Source organism: Corvus hawaiiensis, chromosome 6, assembly GCF_020740725.1.
Source record: "Corvus hawaiiensis isolate bCorHaw1 chromosome 6, bCorHaw1.pri.cur, whole genome shotgun sequence".
In the NCBI taxonomy this organism is placed as follows: domain Eukaryota; kingdom Metazoa; phylum Chordata; class Aves; order Passeriformes; family Corvidae; genus Corvus; species Corvus hawaiiensis.
The window spans coordinates 2,642,314-2,662,823 of NC_063218.1; the positions used below are offsets into that span (position 1 = coordinate 2,642,314).

The 20,510-nt window shown below is 50.5% G+C and overlaps 1 protein-coding gene across 4 annotated transcripts in view; it reads right to left on the reverse strand.

Annotated features, from left to right (window-relative positions):
- Positions 1–49: 49 nt before the first annotated feature.
- The window catches only part of TXNDC16 (thioredoxin domain containing 16), a 36,949-nt gene continuing 16,488 nt past the window's right edge, over positions 50–20,510 (reverse strand). For 2 of the 4 annotated variants that reach the window (XM_048307513.1, XM_048307514.1), the window contains 7 exons: positions 14,037–14,205; positions 13,588–13,724; positions 9,136–9,220; positions 5,364–5,502; positions 4,641–4,801; positions 2,619–2,809; positions 50–1,666 (listed from right to left, as the gene is read on the reverse strand). In XM_048307513.1, coding sequence (XP_048163470.1) covers positions 1,392–1,666; positions 2,619–2,809; positions 4,641–4,801; positions 5,364–5,502; positions 9,136–9,220; positions 13,588–13,724; positions 14,037–14,205 — 1,157 coding nt within the window. In that variant the 3' untranslated portion in view covers positions 50–1,391. The remainder of the gene's footprint in view (positions 1,667–2,618; positions 2,810–4,640; positions 4,802–5,363; positions 5,503–9,135; positions 9,221–13,587; positions 13,725–14,036; positions 14,206–20,510) is intronic. The other 2 variants (XR_007204346.1, XM_048307516.1) reach the window with 2 other exon arrangements.

Sequence of the window (20,510 nt, forward strand, 5' to 3'; positions counted from 1 at the left end):
TTATGGAGCAGAGGAATGACGGGAACACACGAAGGATCTGTTCACACCCTTCCCTTGGGGATAATGCTTTTGATCAGCAGGCTGCAGTTTATTCCTTTAAATATATACATTCTTGCTCAAAGCCTGCCATTCGGTCCAAAAATGGTCTCTTGCAATTAAAGGCTTCCAGGAGAGCCCAGAACTAATGATCTATTTCTGGATATTTCAAAAGCCTCACAGCCATGTGTGCTCCTTGTAGGATGAGAAATACAGAGTTTGCAATGCTCTCAGCAGTTCCTTACCAGCATTTTTTCCTCTTCCCAGTAATTTCAGAGCCCTAAGGAGTAGGAGGAAGATCTGACCCTTGTCATGTCTCAGTGGTGCAGTGGAAGGGAGATGTTCATTGAAGGGAGGGGGATGATCATGGAATCTGAGAATGGTTTGGGTTGGAAGGGACCTTACAGACCTTCTGCTTTCAACCCTCTGCTGCTTCTTGTCCCCAGGAGATGGGCAGAGGCTGGAAAGCCACTTCCTCAGGTTTTGCATCTCCCCACTTAGTTTTGGATCTGAAGCAGCTCCATCCCATCTTGGAAGGGTCCAGCCTTGCCCTTCATCTCCCTCCCCTCTTCCACAGCGCTGAGCTTCCCACAGACCTTGCTCCCTGTGCCACTCCAGCTCAGCAGGCACCAACCTCGATGCTGTCACCGAGAGCAAAGACAAATCGAGGCTGCAAATAACCCCCTGGGCTCAGGACCAAGGAAATGCCAGCAGTGAGGAAAGCCATCTCCCAACCTGCCCACCCTGGAGATTTGCTGGCAGAGTTTTGTCCCAGCTATTCAGGGCTGTTGTGCAACCTGAGCTCTGGCCTCTGTAATAAATCTGCTTCCACCAGATCCTCCTCTCTCCCCTGAGGATGAACACGCTCACGGATTCGGGTCACAAGTCAGGTGTAAACACAACGGGGGGCTGGCTGCAGCAGCTCTGGAGTGGTGGAATGCTGGCCCTCCCAGCTCCACACGGTTCCAGGGTGGATGGAATCGCAGCATTTGCTGACACACATCAGTAGAGCTTCTCCTGCAACCAGGGAGGAGAGAAACGGGCTTTTTATCTTGGAATCACTCACCCCTTTCTACTCAGGGGCAGCTCTGAGATTTAGGGAATCTACAGAGCAGGGCTGATTTGTCTTTTCCAGTGCAGTTTGTTGCTCAGTGAGCTCCCAGCAGCAGCCAGGGAACAACATGTGGGATGCACAGACACGTCTCTGGCATCAGAAGCCACCAGCACTCTGCAGCAGGGAGTGGCCTTTCCCTTCACCATTCCTTGAGAGCTGAAACCACTTCTCTCCTTGGAGTGAAGGCTGGGAAAGTGAGAGGTTTTCCAGGGCAGTCCCACACTTTTCCCCACCCCAGCTCTCAGAGCTCGCTGTGTCTCTTGCCCTGCTTGTCCCTCGCTGCCAGCCTCGAGGCTGTGCCCCGCAGGTCCCTCCCAGGGGAACCAACTTCCTCTGCCGTGCTCTCCTTGGGTGGCTCTTCCCCGGTGGCAGCAGTGTCCCCTCCGGGGCTTTTGGGCGGGTGTGGCACCGCGGTGTCCCCGGATCGGGCAGAGAGCTCAGGCACGGATGGCTCCATCATCTGGAGGAAGTCGTAAGCAGGGAGTGGTGGCTTCCAGTCCTCCTCAGACAAGGTACCTGAGCAGCAAATACAGTCCCAGTCAGCAGGTAAAGAGTTATGCCCCACCTCCAGGGATATTTCCCTTTCCGAGGAATTATGGCTTTTTTTCCCCTTCCTATGAATACAAAATTAGCAGAATTCCAGAATGGTTTGGGTTGGAAAGGACCTTAAATCCCATCGTGCTCCACCCCCCTGCCATGGGCAGGGACACCTTCCACTGTCCCAGGCTGCTCCAAGCCCCGTCCAACCTGGCCTTGGACACTTCCAGGGATCCAGGGGAAGCCACAGCTTCTCTGGGCACCCTGTGCCAGGGCCTCCCCTCCCCCACAGCCAGGAATTCCTTCCCAATCTCCCATCCATCCCTGCCCTCTGGCAGTGGGAAGCCATTCCCTGTGTCCTGTCCCTCCATGCCTTGTCCAAAGCCCCTTTCCAGCTCTCTTGAGGAAGGCATATCCATGCTGGCTTCCTCCAAAGCCTCACTGGGCTGATCAGGACAGGAGGGATGCAGTGAAAAGCTTCACAGCACAAACCAACCCTTCATGTCCAAAAGACCCCAGTAAAAAGCAGCTTCCTTATCCTCTCCCATCCAAAAAAGAAATTGGGCACGAAGGTGCCCAAAGAGCAGCTACTTCTTACACTGACAACTGGGAGCTGGGAGGTTTCTTATTAGCAAGTTGCATTTGGGAATGGGAAAACACAGCCAGATTTGGGGATTATCACAAGGAAAAGATGCCAAATCCAAACTATCCACGTTTGGCTCTGAGCATTAAACAGTCCCAAAGCAAACTTGTGAGTGTGGGCATTCTCTCCTGGCTGGACTATTTGTACTTCTGCAGCTCTAACAAGCAGAGCTGGTTTTTCCATCGTTAAATTCCAGGGCAGACAATTTATTGCACGTAGGATCTTCTCATAAACAGACTGGAGCTCACAGTGTGTGCTTGGGAGCGTTATAAACCTGTGTCCACTTACTGCTGGGAATCTCCAGTCCTGCTTGGAGCTTCTCCAGCCAAGACAAGATGTTCATCTCAGTGATGGACTGTTCTGGTGGGAACTTGAATACCTGACCCCCAGCGTGGAGGTTCACCCAGAGGAGAACGGGCAAGGAAGGCGTGGTGGAAAAGTATTTCCTCAGGATCCCGTGTCCCACTGGAGTCTTCTTCCTGTTGGGAAGAGGAGATTCAGGTTTGGCAGCACAAAAGGACTGAGAGCCAAAAAATCACCAAAGGGTCCCATCCAGCAAAGTGCAGTTTTGTGGGACTGTAGAAGCATCATCCCTGGAAGTGTTCAAAGCCAGGCTGGACGGGGCTTGGAGCAACCTGGGATAGTGGGAGGTGTCCATGGACAAATGGGATGGGCTTTACTGTCCCTTGCAACGCAAACCATTCCAGGATTCCCTCATTCTAAGCTCATGGCACTACATATATAAGCTTAATGCCTTAAGGAACCTGTTAGGATCCAATGGAGAGAGAGCAGACAACAGCCTGGATGTGTGAAGAAATCCTTGAGCAGGGCAAACCCTGTAGAAAGGTGGAAAAAAGGTGAGAAAGCTTCTAAGAACAGCTGGGACAAGAGTGGGACAGATCCTGCAGCCCCCTGGGGTCAGACCCTGCCTGCAGGCACAGCTGCCAGCTCCTTCCAGGCCAGCTGCTGCCACAGCCCCAGGGTGACAGCAATTCCACAGGGGTGGAAAGGCAAACCCCTCAAGTGACACAGAGAGAGTGAAAACAGGACACTGAGACAGAGGGACAGCAGGCCCACAAAGGTTCTGAGTCATTCCAGCACCATCTGAGGGCTGAGAGTGATGGCCCAGGTCTGAGCTGGCTCTTGCCCTGGGAATGAGGGCTTCTCTCTAGGACGAGGGACTTCTGACAAGGACATGAAGTGACAGGATAAGGGGGAATTGCTTCCCACTGCCAGAGGGCAGGGCTAGATGGGATTTGGGAAGGAATTCTTCCCTGGGAGGGTGGGGAGGCCCTGGCACAGGGTGCCCAGAGAAGCTGTGGCTGCCTCTGGATCCCTGGAAGTGTTCCAGGCCAGCCTGGAGCAGCCTGGGACAGTGGAAGGTGTCCCTGCCCATGGCAGGGGTGGAACTGGATGATCTTTAAGGTCCTTTCCACCCCAAACCACGCTGGGATTCTGCCCTGCTTTGTGGCAGTGCCACTTTGCTCTGGCACAGGAAGGCTTTTGTGCCTCAGGAAGGCAGAGCAAAGGCAGATGTGTAGGTGGGGAAGTTCCAGGGCTCTCGTTTCTGGTGCATTACTGGCAGCCCAATCCCTTTCTCTCTGAACACATGTGCATTTTCTCCCTCAGCTAAACTCCAGCCCACGCTGGACGGCGCTTCCCAGACTTCAAAGCACGTTATGATTAAGCCACTGAAGTTTCTCTGGGTTTGGGCAAAACAAACAGAGGCCAAAAATTCAAACTGCAACTAAGAAGGGGAGGATTAAAAAAAAAAAAAAAATCCCCATTCCTACAACTTTCTATTTCTTAGGTCATGAATTAATTTTGTTTCTTGAATATTTTTTAAGTTTAATTTATGAGGCTGCTGGTAGAACCTTCTCGTGAAAACTTTCTTTCCCCAGTCAATGACCAGTCATTCCCTCTAATTGCTGGTGGAAAATCACCAGAACACATTCCAGGAGGGCAAATTTCCTTTCTTTTTTTTCCCCTCCCACATGCAACAAAAATACAAGTAACACCAGACCCAGGGTCAAGCTGCTACAAGCACTAGGGAACATTTTCCTCCTCTATCGAAAACGATTTCTGCCATTAATTAAATATTTACTAATTTTACTTTGTCAGGAGATTTTTGCAGCTGCCCAGAACACTTGACTGAACCATTGCTCAATGGTTTGACCTCCCAACTGCTGATGATTTCAGACCCAATAATCATATTACCAGCTCATGTTCTCAGTAATTGCAGCCTCAGGGGTTTTTTTTCTGCAAGGCTCGGAGCGAGTTAAGGGAAAGGAGAGATTTTCAAACACTCACAGGTTCAACCAGCAAGCCACAAACGCCTGCTGGGCTCTTCCTTTTGCCAGCTTCAGCATTTCCTTGCTTTCCATCTGACTGATGCCACCAGCACTGAACAGGATGAGGAAGGGCTTTCTGAGCTGCAAGTACTGAGGCAGATTTGGCACGGTGATTTCTGGCTGCAAGATGTCACAAACAAGAAACTGGGGGTTATGGGGAGGAGAAAATGGGAGAAAATTCCGCTTTCTGCTCTTCACGAGGGTGCAGGGGGTTAAGCAAGGCTGCAGTGTCTGTGTGGAACGTGGGAAGCTGCAAGAGGGCTGGGATTCTGGTGCACTTGGAGATGTCTTTGCCCAACCCAAGCTCACCAAGTCCGTGGCAGCAGCTGTGAGCTTGGAGATGGGGATGTGAGCAGAGCAGGCAGAGGCTACAGCCAGGCTCCAAATGGCACATGGAAAAAGCCCTGGGAATAGGAAATAGACCCTGTGAGAGGCCAAGCACTGCAGAGTGAGTGACTCTGAGGCCAGTCCCTCAACTCCAGGGTCTCCTGCTCCAAGACCACACAGCAAACAGCAGATTTCTATCCAGACTGCCTGCTCTAAGTCATAAAACTTAAAAACAAACTCGGCACGATGAAAAATAACGAGCGGACATGGCCGCTGTGCAGAACTCCACGCCGTAATCAGGGCTCTGCAAACAACTGTGATGGAAAAAGGACGTTTTGATTTTATTTTTACTCACAAAAATGTCCAGCAGTTCATATCTGATCATCTGCACCACGTCCTGCATGCTGTGTTTGGACAGAGCGATGCCTTCCACGCTCCGGCCTCCGCTGCGGGCAAGGAGCAGGGCAGGGGGGGACACGGAGTATTTTCGGGATCTGAAAAAGAGGGATGGGCACAGGGGGGTTGGACACACACCAAATGTGCTGCACACAGAGCTGGCATCCTCCTGGAGACATGTCCCATCCTTGGAATGTCCAAGGCCAGGTTGGACGGGGCTTGGAGCAACCTGGCGTAGTGGAAGGTGTCCTGGGATAGTGGAACGGGATGGGCTTTGAGGTTTCTTCCAACCCAAACCATTCTGGGATTCTGGGATTCTGCTCCTACTTCTCCTTCATTTTTACACCGAAGGTTGGGTGGTGCAAAGGCCCACCCAGGGCTTCACTCTGCCTCCCAAGCCAAGGCAAATGGAAGGTCTCAGATTCCATCCAAGCGACACAACCCACACAAAACGACCTCCAGGAGATCCAGTTCTTGTCTCAGTGAACAATCCCCAAAATTTTGGTGAAGTCCAAGCCCCACATTAGAGCAACACACACAGGCTGCCCCCACCCTCTCTTGGTGGAGCAGCCAGATCATCCTTAAATCCCTGAAGTCCTTCTGGTAAGAGGGTTCAAGGTACTCAAAGAAAAGCTGAGAAAGTGGGAAAAGCAGAAATAGGAGAAGTCTGAGCAATGAAAGGCCAGGGGAGACACCAAGCCAGGACAGCAATTTTCTGGAAGTTTGAGGAACTTCAGCCCTGGAGGCTCCAGATGGCACTGCCCAGAGGAAGGGTGTGCCAGGGGAAATCAGCTGCCTCTGCAGTTTTTTGGGGGCATGTCTGGTTTGTTTTTCAAAGGCTCCCGGCAATTTCTCGAAGGCTGTGACACCAAAGAATCCCAGAATGGGTTGGGTTGGAAGGGACCTTAAAGCACACCCAGTTCCACCTCCTGCCATGGGCAGGGACACCTCCCACTGTCCCAGGCTGCTCCCAGCCCCAATGTCCAGCCTGGCCTTGGACACTCCCAGGGATCCAGGGGCAGCCCCAGCTTCTCTGGGCACCCTGTGCCAGGGCCTGCCCACCCTCACAGGGAAGAATTTCTTTAGATCATCAATGACAAAGCAAGTGGAGGGAACTGCAGGTAACTCATTTCCATGGTGTCCAACTCTTGTGGAGGCCTTTCCCATCCTCCATCACAGCACTGATCCCTCTGGGAATAACACACCCACTGCAAACTTCTAAGGGCCACCCCAGACCTGTGCTGATGTTGTGGTCAAGAATCACAGAATATCCTCAGTTGGAAGGGACCCACAAGGATCACTGAAGTCCAACTCCTGAGCATGGACTTCCCTGAGGCCTTCAAATCTGGGGAAACAATTGCTAAACTGTTCTTGGATTTATCTGAGCCATTTCAACGTTTTTTAGTTTATCTTTGTAAATCCAGCCCTGAGCTAAGCTTTCCTCCCCCAGTCTGGACTCCCAAGTTCTGCTACTCAAAAGAAATTGATTCTCACACCTCTGCAAATCCTTTGGGCTGTGAGGAAGATCCTTAACCTCCCTCTTCATTGCTTTGCAAATTAACCTGTATTTACTGTAGATCAAGAGTAGCAAAAACCCCCCAAAAAAATTGAATTCAGGGATTTTGAACTTATTAAACTTCTACAGCTTGTAAAGAGATTCTTTGGCTTGGTCGTGGCTCAGAGGAGTGAGAACTCTTGCTCCCTGTATCTAAAACACATCAACTTGTCCAGCAGGCTTTGATAAGCATCCGTGAGGGTGGTGAGGCACTGGAAGAGGCTTCCAGAGAAAAGTGAAAGTGTCCAAGGCCAGGTTGGATGGGGCTTGGAGCACCCTGGGATAGGGGAAGGTGTCCCTGCACATGGTGGAACGAGATGAGCTTTAAGGTCCCTTCCAACCCAAACCATTCTGGGATTCTGTGAGGAAATATCTTACATAATTCCAGAAAATCACCAAATTCCCCAGCTAGAATCTATCCTGAAATCCCTTCTCCTCTTCCTGGTCCTGAGGGGTTGCATTGTTGCTCACCACAGCTTTCTATTTATACAGCAGGACCATTCAGTGGGTAACACGAGTCTTGCATTTCAGTCAAAACCATCTGCAAACAAATACTTGGCAGGAATCTCTGACATGGATGTGGAAATAAATAACGACCTCATTCAAAGCATTTCTTCCTCAATGCCTTTTTCCCCTTCATTAGGGACCAGCCCAGCAGGTGCCTGCTGAGCAAACAGCTTTGCTGACAACAGACTTTGTGTATCCTGCAGTCTTTTCTCTGGAAAAGGTCTACAGGATGCACAAAAGGGGAATCAGCTTTCCATGACCTGGGAGCCACAAATATTTTCTCCTTGAGCACTGAGCTGAAGAATGGCTTTCTCTGAAGAAGGGAAGTGAGCCTGGCTCTTGCACAAGGAATTCCTGTAAGTGTTTACTTTCAGCTTACAGTTGAGAAGCCCATCAGCTACAGTAGTTCACCCACAAATCACAGCCAAAATCCAAATTTGGCTGAAGGACTATCAATATAAACTGTACTAAATATTCCTGCTAAACAGGAGCAGGCTGCAGGCTCCTGGAGCAGGAGCAGGGAGGTGGATTCCTGCATGTGTCAGCTCTGAGAGAACACAGGCTTTTTCTCCTGGTACCTTGAGAGATCACCCTGTCCTCTGCTTTTTGGTTTTTTTTTTTTTTTCCTTCTATCAGCTGGGCTGAAATCCTCAGGGAAGAAAAGTCTTAACTGGGGGGTCAGGTTCCCCCTGATGCCTGGAGCACAGGTTGGTTAATGAAGATGTATTCCCGAGGTGTTTGCACTTTTATTCTCCGTGCTCACCACAGAAACGCCCGTGTCTCATCAGGAATGCATCACATCTCTGAGGAACTCAGGGAAATAATTCCCTGCTGCATTGCAGGCTCTTAAACCCACACCTGGAAAACAGGCCAAGGACCTTCTGGGATTTGTAACTCTGCCTTGATAGCTAATTCCTGATGGAAATGAGATGCCAGGATGAGCTGGAGATCCCCCCTGGATCCAGCTGCAGTTCTAGGCACTGAGGCACCTCTCACACTCTAACCCAAAGGGCTTTGCCCCTTGCTGGATTGTTAATGACACAGGTAAGACCCCATTAGCTCCATTTGGCTTAACGTCAGGGATGCAATTCCACCAGGAATGCAGCTCCATGGCAAGACAGCATCTATTTGCCAGCTTCCAAAGCCTTTTCCAGCACCCAGACTCAATGTCCACCCCAGGTAGTCACAAGCAGCTTCTTTTCTGGCTGCTCTTGGCAACTGGGAGCAACCACCAGAGCAAGGGAAGGCACTGCACTGACAATCCATCACCTCTTCCTCATGGAAAGAGAAAAGCAGGACTTTTTCTCCCTCACACACTGATGTTGTAATTTTTCCAGCCTGCTTTTTATTTTCAGAAAGGTTTGCTCCTGTTTCTATGAGGAGCACAACCAGATCCATGGGGGCTGAAAATTCCTGGAGGGAATAAAACCAGCAGGAAGAGAAGTGACTGCTCATTTCAACAGGGCTCAGAGAGGTGACCATGGATAGGCTGAGAACCAGTGGCAGAGCCAAGGTGACAATTCCCTTTGGATGAGTCCTGACCCATCTCCCTGCAGGAGTAAGTCACTTGTAGCTGTCACTCAGCACAGTGACACTTGCTCCAGGCACTGCCTTTCACTAAGTGCAGATCAGCTTGAATTCTTCCCAAAGAAAAAGAGAAACCACTTACAAAGCCAAGGCATCATCTTCAAAATACATCCCCATCCTTACATGGCCACTGAGGATGTTTCCTGCCTCTTCAAAAGCTGCCTTGGCTGGAAAAAGACAAAGATACAAGAATAAACAATAGAAAGAGAGGTGTTGAGATTTTTTTTCCTGAAAACCTGATCGATGCCTGCACACATAACATCCTGCCAGAGCAGACTTTCAGGAACTAAACCAGGATTAGAGGCTCACAAGAAATTACTGCAGCTCAGGGAGGAGGAGCAGGCAGCAACCACGGATCAGGGGAAAATCCCCATGATGAGAACAGTGTTTGCTCTTCAGCCACCAGCACTGAGCCTCCAGGATCTGCAGGACAGAGGAAAATGAAATGTCTTAAGGACTTACAGTGCGTAAGCATTCTGGGAAACAGGAGACCAATTATAAATCTAAACAGAAATCCTACAAATCCCAGTGACCTTTGAGAAATGATGGGTGATGGCTTTACTGGAGTAGGGCTAAGAGCCTGGCGATAAACCAACCTCTCCCTCAAGTGCCTCTTGATTTATCCAGCTCCTCTGAGCAGGCTGGGGCTGCTGCAGGATAGGCAAAGACCAGGCTGGGATCTCTTGGTCACAGCTCCAAAACAAAGCTGACTGCAGAGCTGGTTTATTCCCTTACAAAAAGCCTCCAATTTCACAGAATCCCAGAATGATTTGGGTCGGAAAGGACCTTAAAGCTCATCCCATTCCACCCCCTGCCCTGGGCAGGAACACCTTCCACCATCCCAGCTTGCTCCAAGCCCTGTCCAGCCTGGCTGTGGTTTCAGGCAGCGGATCCACGGGAAATCCAAGCTTTGTGGGAATGTGCAAGGCATGGTGGGGAGCTTGTGAAATGCAGAGATCAGAGCTCCAAACAGCTGCTGCCAAAGGTGGGGTGAGAACAAGGAGGATTTCAACACCACCACCCCCCTCCTCCTTTCATTGTGCAACTGAAAAGCAACAAAAATGGCACTTCCGACCCAAGGAGAGGGAGAAATCCCTCTCTTTGGAGAAGCCAGGTTTTTCCTGAGAACTAAGGGGGTACCTCAGATAACAGCCATGATATAAATTGCTGTCGGACACCAGTGACTGCTCCTCAGAACGTTCACTGTCACACAGCCCAAGCTCCTGGGAACAGTGACTCAGAGCTCAATGGATGGAGCTGCCTCCCAACTGGTCACTTTTTGGTTCTTTGATCCCTGTTTTGCAGCTACACTCCAAGCTGTATTTTCCACTGTTTCCCGTGTGGCCCATAAACTTTCATTTCAACTGTTTTCCTTTTCCAGTGGAAGGAGTTCCTTAAGGAGTGGCTCATTGAGGGCTCAGTCATTATCATAGAATTTCTGAATGGTCTGGGTTGGAAGGGACCTTAAAGCTCATCCTGTTCCACCCGCTGCTGTGGGCACCTTCCACTAGCCCAGGTGGCTCCAAGCCCTGTTCAGCCTTGCCTTGGACACTTCCAGGGATCCAGGGCAGCCACAGCTTCTCTGGGCACCCTGTGCCAGGGCCTCCCCACCCTCCCAGCCAGGAATTCCTTCCCAATATCCCATCTAACCTCTGGCAGTAGGAAGCCATTCCCCCTTGTTCTGTCACTCCAGGCCCTTGTCCAATTTCCCTTTCCAGCTGCTACAGAGAAACCACTCTTGGATGTTGCTTTCCAGCTCTCTTGGTCCTTGGTTACTTGATTTTATCAATGCTGAAAGAAAAGCTCCCATCCCAAGTTCTTCCACCAAGCACTTCTCCAGGCTTTAAATCCTCACTTGAGATATGAGCTTGTCTTCAGGTGCTGCCCTGGCTGCAGGAATTCTCTCCTAAGTCAGGACAACCTCCAGCAATACCAGGCTTATTCCTTGACCTGATGAGATTCTCCCGCCCCATCACACTTCCAAATTTTTCCCTATTTCTGGCTGTGCCAGTCCCAGAGCCACACACCAGCCCGTATTTCTCCTGGGATGGATACTTTGTTCTGTACCCAAAAACCCCCAAATTCACACAGGTCCACTGCAGACAGGAAACACTTCAACAAATCTATTTAAATATTTCCTAGAAAATTAGTCCCCCCTGAATGCACAATTTTAATTCCCTGAGGGGGCTGATCATGCTCCGCAGCACATTCCTTGAGCTGGAATCCCAGCTGCCCTGAATTGTGCAAGCACCACTTCACTCATTTGGGAACGAGAAGGAATCAAGCTGCCAGATGAGGAAGGGTCTAAAATCCCCACAGAGTTTTGGGAAGCAGGATCTGAGCACCACCCCTTATCCCTCTGGAAGGAGGCGTCTCCTGGCCGTGCTCTCCAGCACAGCACCACCTGCAGCATCTCTCACTTGGCTTCCAGTGATGCTGCCAAGCCTTGTGAGGCACCAGAGCTCAGGGATATTTTCAAACATCTGCCACAGGGTTTAGGACAGTCATACTTCCAAGGGTGCTCCCAGCTGCTGCATCAAAAACGAATTTATCTCCTAAAAGTTCTCCGAGTGTCCAGGAAAATGCTCACTCGTTCATTGCCCTCGTAATACATTCACCTCTTCCTAATTAATTTTATTTAGGATTTTTCCAACAAGCCTCTTTTAGCTCAGACCCCCCAAAGGGCTTCTTAGCATAGTCCTGATGCTGAGGGTTGGAAAACATCCAGGATTTATTTAGCAGGACACGTCATTGCTCTGTTTCAGTTCACTGGGAACAGCAGTGACACTGTGCACCGCTGCTCCGGGTTAGAGCAGGAATGCTGCCGTGAGGAAATGGTTGGGAATTCCAGGTAAGTCTGCAGGGTGGTAAGAGGAACAATGTGCTTCTCCTGACTCCAGCCTGGGTTGGTGCCAGAACAGCTGGCTCCAGGTTTCTGCTCCCTCAGGCTCTCTGCATCACAGCTCCAGCACCTCCAGCTATGCATTGGTGGAGAAGACATCCCAAATTTCATCTCCCTGTGGCTGAGGTACCCCAGCCTGAGGATGCCATTCTGGATTGCAGATGGAATGTGCCCTGAGGGAAGAGGCAACCCTACAGGATTCACAAAGAGCTGTCTGGAAACCTCCAAGGCTCTTGTTTGCATGGAAGGAAATGAACAACTTCTCTGGAAAATCCCAGAAACCTCAAAGCCCATCCAGTCCCACCCCCTGCCATGGGCAGGGACACCTTCCACTGTCCCAGGGTGCTCCAAGCCCCATCCAACTTGGCCTTGGACTCTTCCAGGGATCCAGGGGCAGCCACAGCTTCTCTGGGCTGGACTAAAGGTTTTTTGGGATCAGTAGGATTTCCTGCTGTATTTACCAGATAGGATCTCCAGAGGAAGGCAGGGAATTGGCTGTCAGGTGGCTCAGAGAACGCAGCCCAAGTGTTTTCCAGTTGGTTGCAGACATTCTGTCTTGTTCTTACCTCTTCCCTCTGGACCCTCTGCTGTGAGAAAGTAGCTTGGTTTGCATTAAACCAAAGTTTAGAGGCACAAGGGAGCTTTAAAATGAAAAATAGTCTGAAAGTTTGATCTTAAGCAAGGTCAGAACGTTCTCCTTTTTTTTAAGGCAGCAATTCCTAGGGGAAGGTGGCAACTGAGAGTCTTTGGGGTTGGAAGGTCCCAGTTCCCAACTGTGAGGCCCTGGCCCAGGGTGCCCAGAGAAGCTGTGGCTGCCCCTGGATCCCTGGAATGTCCAAGGCCAGGCTGGATGGGGCTTGGAGCAGCCTGGGACAGTGGGAGGTGTCTCTGCCCATGGCAAGGGGTAGAATGGGATGAGATTTAAGGTCCCTTCCAACCCAAACTCTGATTCTGTGCTTTGCATGATGTTCCCTCTGCAGACTGGCTTTATTCCCTCTCCCTTGCTAACAAATGCTAACACATTGCATTGCTATGTCCACCTATTTCAAAATCCACAAGTGGATTTCATTGAGTTATTCACATTTTATTCCTTTTGGTGCAGGAAATTTCTATTTTACCTTATTGTTGTTTTGTTTTTTTTTTTAAAGAAAGGTTTTGGATTGTGTGTTACAAGAACTGGGGTTACCACTTTTTCAGGAGAAGGCAGCAAGATCCAAGAGTGGATCTCTTTCTTTCTTAAGGAAAAATATGCTGTGACATGTTGTACATGGGCTACAGGAAGAGGCTGATGGATCTGGGCTAAACCAGAGGCTAAGAGGGAATTTAATGCCAGCCTACAACTACTCTGAAGGGACTCATAAAGAGGACAGAGCCAAACTCTTCAGGGTAAGGGACAGGAGATACAACAGGGACAGCCTTGGGAAGTTACTACTCCCACAGAAGCTGAATGTCCTCTGAGCCAGGGTATGGACCTGAGATCCCACATCTGGGATCACCTGCTACCCTCTCACTGTAAAACTGAAGAAGGCAGTGCTGGGCTTCTTGTTGTTGTGAACTCCCAAGCAGCTGGAAGCATCCCTGTCCCACCAGGAATGAAGCTGGAGAGTGCTTAACCCACCAATACTGACAAACCTTCGCTGGTGGCTGTGCTAAAAACTCCCAGGAGTGAGGTGTGGTGATGGGAGGAGAGCTCAGGTGGAAACTCCCCTCTTAAATATCCTTCTGCTTCATCCATCGTGGCCAGCTTCAGTGGGCAGGAAACCTGGCTCCTGTGGAAAAGCAGAGACACAACTTGGGCTGCTGTCTTCTCTGCTTTTGGGATGAAGAGACAAGAGGGCAACCTCAATCCAACAAGGCCCCAACCCAATGGGACAAGTGTGACACCTCATCAGAGACAAAAATGATCATCTGGGAAGGCCCAGAGAGGTGCTGGAGCTGGTTACAGCAAAGAGAGAACAGCCTGAGCCAAACTGAGAGCCTTGGGATCCCCATTAAAAATAATAAAGAAGGAATTCCTGCAGGAAGACAGGGATGGTGGCAGAAGGATGTGGCAGAGGTGCCAGTGGGGATTTGTCACTCACAGCAGGATGAAGCTGCTCAGCTCCTCCGTTCCCCACATGCCATTGTACGTCCCGGATTGTTGTCCCTCCTTGTAAATCCTGATGGTGGGGAACTGGGTGACATTCTCCTGGGAGCAAAGGCCAGGCCAGTCCCAGCAGTTCACCCGGGACAGCAAAACCCCAGGGGTTCCTAGAGTGGAAAATAAATACTCATGAATGATAGAAAAAACTAAAATGAATAATAGATTGGTTGGAAAATAGAGGTTTTTATTAGCTTGGTGGATATTATTGTCTGTATTTGTGTTAATGCTGCCAGAAATCTACTAAAATCCAGCCCCAAATACACAATCCCTTTGAGTACAGTATCCCATCTCCCTCTTGAAATCCCTCACTCCCAGAGACACTCACATCTGGCTGGTAACTCCAAGGGAACCCACAAAACCCTGAGGCAACTGTCCAGGAGCTTAAAAGGCAGTAGGGAAAGGTACTGGAAATACCTTAGGAATAAGGCCAAGAAAAAGAAATAATGCAGGCACTGACAGGAAAGAGGGAAGATAAAGCTTGGCATGGAGGAGGAGGAGGATGCAGCCAAGACTTTTGCATTTATTAAGGTGTTCAATATTGAAAAATGTTCTACCTCGAGCACGGAGCCAAACGCACACGGAGCAGTTAAAGAGGGTGGAAGAGAGATTTAATGCCACAGGCTGGTGGCATTCCCCCCATCCAGTGCCCTCAGGCACAGGGTGGGATTCTTGGGGTGTCCTGTGCACAGCCAGGAGTTGGGCTTGATGATCCTTGTGGATCCCTTCTGACTCAGGATTTTCTGTGATCTCACCCAAGCCAGCAGCAGACACCTGTGGGACCTTAAGAAAGGGGTCTCACAAGCAAGGGAGTGGGAAAGGAAGAGCACTTGGGAATTACAGAGCAGTCAGTCCAACTCTGCGTCCTGGGAAATGTCCTAGAAAGGCTTTTTATGGGTCTCACCCAACACCATAAACTCAAGAGATTGGTAAGAAGCGAAACAAATGAAAAGTTGGTTCCCTGTGTGCTCTCCAGGAGCCCAAGATTTGTGCAACTCCAGCATTTCCTTCAGCAAAGAACCCTGGAGTCACACAATGGTTTGGGTTGGAAGGGATCTTAAAACTCATCCCATTCCACCCCTGCCATGGGCAGGGACACCTCCCACTGTCCCAGGTTGCTCCGAGCCCTGTCCAACCTGGCCTTGGACACTTCCAGGAACCTTAAAAGCCTTTCTTTGATCTTTAGGCTGGGTGAAGCCCAGCACATGCTGCTGTTGCTGGTCCACGGCTAAGCCTGACCTAAATCCTGAGCAGCTTCACTCCCTCTCTTCCCCTGGCTTCCAGCCTCACCTGAGCTGCCTCAGGGGCTTGACCAAGGACAGTGTACAGTTGTCCATGCCCATGGCAGGAATGCTCTATCTCAGAAATCTTCATTCCTTCCCTAAATTTCTTTGAACAGGACTCAACAGCTCCATGGGAAAGACAGGATGAAACCTAGAGACAAGTACACACACAGAGGCAGACCATGGCAAAGAGTCCTTCAGAAACCAGGGTTGGGGCAGATGATGAGGATTTCTCAAGAGAAACCAGCCAAGCTTTCTTCTCTCGTGTCCTGGGTTTGATTCTGATCATTATTTTCATTAAAGGCCTGGCTGATGGAATAATACACATCCAGTCTGGTTTTGATCCCAAGCCCAGAGGGGCAGAAAGCAATTTGAAGGGCAAAGTGTAAGGACAGCAGCATTCCATGAGGAGAAGCAGGATGCAAAGGTACTGCCAGTGGTGCAGCAAAGGGATGGACTCTCAACAGCATCTGCAGGCCGTGGGAGGAAAATCATGTTCATCTGCCCTGGTGAAAGCTCTGCAGAGCCCAGCAAGTCAGCCTGGGAAACACTTTTTATGGAAAGGTTTAAGCAAATGAGAATCTGGAGCAGTTTAGAAGACACCCCTCCTGAGGAAAAACCCAACCAAGTTTTGCCTGGAAATTGCCAGTAAGGGAGAAACAATAAAATCTAACACCACGTCAGGGGTGCTCTGGAGGGGGCAGTGAGATCACTGGGCAGGGTCAAGCAATGACCCATGCCAGGGTGGGGAAGGCTGACCAAATACTGAACTGAGTTCCTGAGAACTGAGCACAGCTGAGTGTTGCACAAACCCTTGTTGCCCAGAGGAGCTGTGGACCCCTAATCCCTGGGAGGGTTCCAGGCCAGGCTGGGCAGGGCTTGGAGCAACATGGGATAGTGGAAGGTGTCCCTGCTCATGGCAGGGGTGGAATGAGATAGGATTTAAAGTCCCTCCCAACCCAAACCATGCTGGGATTCCATGAGGATCGCTGCAGATGGGGGTGAAGGCAGAGGTGACCTCAGATTGAATTCCTATCCCTTATCCCTGTATCCCTGGCCTCCCACAGGACCATTTTCTGCAACCTCCATCTGAGGTTCTGCATTGCAGCTCACACGAGGAGTTTGCTGCTGCTCTGCCTTGCGTCAAACTCCTGTGCAGAAAAAGCAGGAAGCAGCACAAGTGAAGGGCCTGCAAATCCACTCAGACAGGCAGGAGTTGTCAAAACACTCCAAGAGAGCAGAAATGGTTTGTGTCATTCCCAGACTCTGCAAGAAGATCTCAAACTGAAAGCCTGACCTCAGATTTACTTCACACCTCTGATCCAGTATAGCTGGTTCTCATCATCTCTTACCACATCATCTTGTGTCTTGCCCAACTCTGGAAAATAATTCCATGGAAATGGGGCTTTGATGTCCTGTTAAAATCGAGTTGTGAGGCTGCTTGAGGCTCCTTCAAATAGGAATTTTAATATTTGGGTATTAGTTCAGGGAATTAGCTACCATGTGCTCTGAAGGAGCCCCATCTGGCCTGAAAAACGCCTGGTACAGGATGGGCCCTCTCCCATCCCAACCTGCACCAGATCATTCATGACTGAACAAGCAGCACTTTCAGGAACTGAGTAACTCAGCAAGGGACTGGGGTCACTGCTGAGTGGGAAGAAAGGTGAAAGGAACACAAAATCCTGCTGTCCTGTGGTTTTAGGTGCTACTAAACCCAGCAACAGCAAGAACCTCTGTCCTAGAGGTCTTAGAAAACCAGGACAAGACAAACCATCAGTGCTATAGGGAACAAGAAAAATCAGGAATCCCTTGAACTTATAATCATTTGAACTTATAACTATTTGGAAGGCAGGACTGGCACGGTGCTGGAGAGTGTTCAGGGAAAGGAATGGAGCTGGGGAAGGGGCTGGAGCACCAAGAGAGGCTGAGGGAGCTGGGAAAGGGGCTCAGCCTGGAGCAAAGGAGGCTCAGGGGGGACCCTGTGGCTCTGCACAAGTCCCTGACAGGAGGGGACAGCCAGGGGGGTCGGGCTCTGCTGCCAGGGAACAGAGACAGGACAAGGGGAAACAAGCCTCAAGTTGGGCCAGGAAAGGTTTAGATTGGGTATTAGGGAAAATCTCTTCATGGAAAGGGCTGTCCAGCCCTGGCACAGCTGCCCAGAGCAGTGGAGTCCCCATCCCTGGAGGGATTTCAAAGCCATGTGGATGTGGCACTTGGGGACACAGGGCAGTGGTGGTTTTGGGAGTGCTGGGGGAACAGCTGGACTCCATGACCTTGGAAGGCTTTTCCAACCTAAACAATTCCATGATTGTATTAAGAAACCAGCTCACTTGAAGAGTGTTCCAGAGGATACAACATGAAAGAGAAGTTACGGATGAAGTGCTGCACTTCAAGAGGAAGAATCCGATACAGAATGGGAACAACTACCTGGAAAACATCACACACTGAACCCCTAAATCCTCACTTCAGAGTCAGGCTCCGTGGATATCCATTGCCAAATCATGCAGCTGATTTTCCTGCTTTTGAGCTACAACTGCACCCCCTGCCTTTCTAAGTCCCTGGTCAAGAAGACTTCACAAGCACAGAGGAGAGAGGCAGAACCGTTTTTCATCACAACACATCGCTCTTCTTAGATATTAAATTCCTCTCTCCTTTGCCAAGAAGGCCAATGACACATCTAAGAAATGCTCAGCACTGTCTCACCTTCACATCCTCTGCTCTTAACCCTGCTTCCAAAAATTCCTGTCTTGCAAAAGCAATCCAGAGGTGCAGCATTGAGCCCCGATGGGACTGGGATTGGGACATTCTTGCTCCTAGAGTAGAAAATGCGCTCAGTTCAGCAAGGCAGAGATGCTCCTCTTTGTCTCCTGCTAAACTGGATCTCTCAACAAAGGGAAAACACTTGAGGGCTGTAAACTTCACTTGGTGAGGATCTGCTGAGCATCTGGTACGGGATGACTCACAGGGTCATTCCAGTCTGCAGCCTCCTCCTTTCCCGTGTTTGATCACACATGGCCTATTCTCAGTGCCATTTTGCACAAAGAATTGGCATCGGGAGCAGGACCTCGTTCTGCAATTCAAAATGTGCCTCCAGCACGGGTGATTCACTCCTCAGACAGCTGCTCGTGGCTTCCCAGCCCTTGAGGAAGGAAGCTCCACCCACCCCGGAGCAGGCAGGAATACCAGAGCTTCTGGGGAACTTAAGAGTACCCCAGGCCATACCCCACATCTTATTCTCAGTCCTGCACAGCTCAAGGTCTTCCTGATCCAGCCATCACTGAGAGCCCGGGGAACAGCATCCTCTGAGGTTTTCCAGCTCCTCTGGTAGCTGTTTCTCCCAGTTCCCTGAGGCTCCCTCAGCAGCAGAGAAAAAGGATCTCGAGATCCACCAATGCAGCTGTTCTGTGTCTGCTCCGAAGTCACGGCAGAGGAACCAGACTGGAGTCATTCCATAGGGTCACATCTGGCCTGGGAGTCTCTGGAGGGACCCCAGTGATCACAGAGGAAAGGCCCTGACCCCAGTGAGTTCATATCTCTGTTGAGAATCTGTCTGTGGCTGCTTCCCTGCACTGAGATTGCTATCAAGTGATTCAAAACACACATGGTGAAATCCTGGCTGTGCAGAACCCGCCAAGGGTTGGCCACTGGCTTGGGAAGAGGCCAGGTTTTACCCACAGACTCTCCTGTGTTGCTCCTTCAGCTGCTCTGGCTGCTGGGGAAGTCCAAAAGAAACCCCAAACCACCAACAACCCCAATATCTCTAACAACAACAACAACAACAACCTCTCCTGTCCCTTCCTGTTTATTCCTGGGATTTCAGTCCAGACCAAAGCTGCGGGTGACTTTCCCTTCATGCAAACCATGAATGCAGAGCTGCTTTCCTCCAGCCCACAGCACTGTCTGCAGCATTCCCAGGAGAGCTTCTTGTAAGCAACTCCCACTGCAGCTGCTTCCCAGAAAACTCTGGGGAACTCTGCACACTCCAGATGTGTCCCCACTGCTGAGTCCTGCTGGCACTGTGTTCCAGCACCAGGAAAAATGAGCCTGGATGGAGAAGAAAAACCAAGGGAAGGCACCTGCCACCTCCAGAGGTGCTGGAATAGCTCTTGCCCAGATCCATGTGACTTCCCCGCTGTGCTGCAGTGGGACGACGCCACCTCAGTGTCCCCTGCAGCCAAGGGGAGAAAAAGGCACCTCTGGAAGAGATTCAGCCCATGTAAGAACCCACCTCCCTCCACAAACCAGAGTGGGGTGGGGTTGAAGGCCTGGATGTGGGGCTTACACTGCACAGACTCTCCTGAAGGATCCCTCCCTCCTGCCTTTGTTCCCAGATTCCCTGATGTGCTGGCTCCAAATGTTGCTGCTTGTTCACCATCACTGTGTTATTTATGGAGTTCTCTGGCCACCTGTGAGAATTCCCACATAACTGAGCCAGTCTCCAGGCCCTGGAGGTACCATCACTGTAAATTCTCCCTCTGACATCTGACATTGGATCTGGGCCTGCCTACACCTGTCTGTCCTGCTTTCCTCAAAAGCCAGGGATAATCACAGCTCCTTTTTCCAGGAGAGCTGAGGTGCCACCCAGCACATTGATGTGTAGGGCATCTCCTGGGCCCGGGCAGGATGGGGCCCTGAGGGGCACAGACAGGACACTTATTCATGTTCCAGGCCACAGTTCCTGCTGTTTGCTGCTCTGTGTTACCCACTAAGGCCCTTCCCAAATTCTCCCTCATGCAGTCACTGTGCCCACCAACATCCCATAATGGGATCACAGAGTGGTTTGGATTGGAAAGGGCAGGGACACCTTCCACTAGCCCAGGTTGCTCCAAGCCCCATCCAACCTGGCCTTGAACACTTTCAGGGATGGGACATCTGGAATCATAAAATCATGGAATTGTTTAGGTTGGAAAAGCCCACTCAGATCACTGAGACCAATGGTTCCCCCAGCACTGCCAAGGCCACCACTGAGCCATGTCCCCAAGTGCCACATCCACATGGCTCTAAAATCCCTCCAGGGATGGGGACTCCACCACTGCCCTGGGCAGCTGTGCCAGGGCTGGACAACCCTTTCCATGAAGAAATTTCCCCTAATATCCAATTTAAACCTCCTCTGGTGCAACTCGAGGCCATTT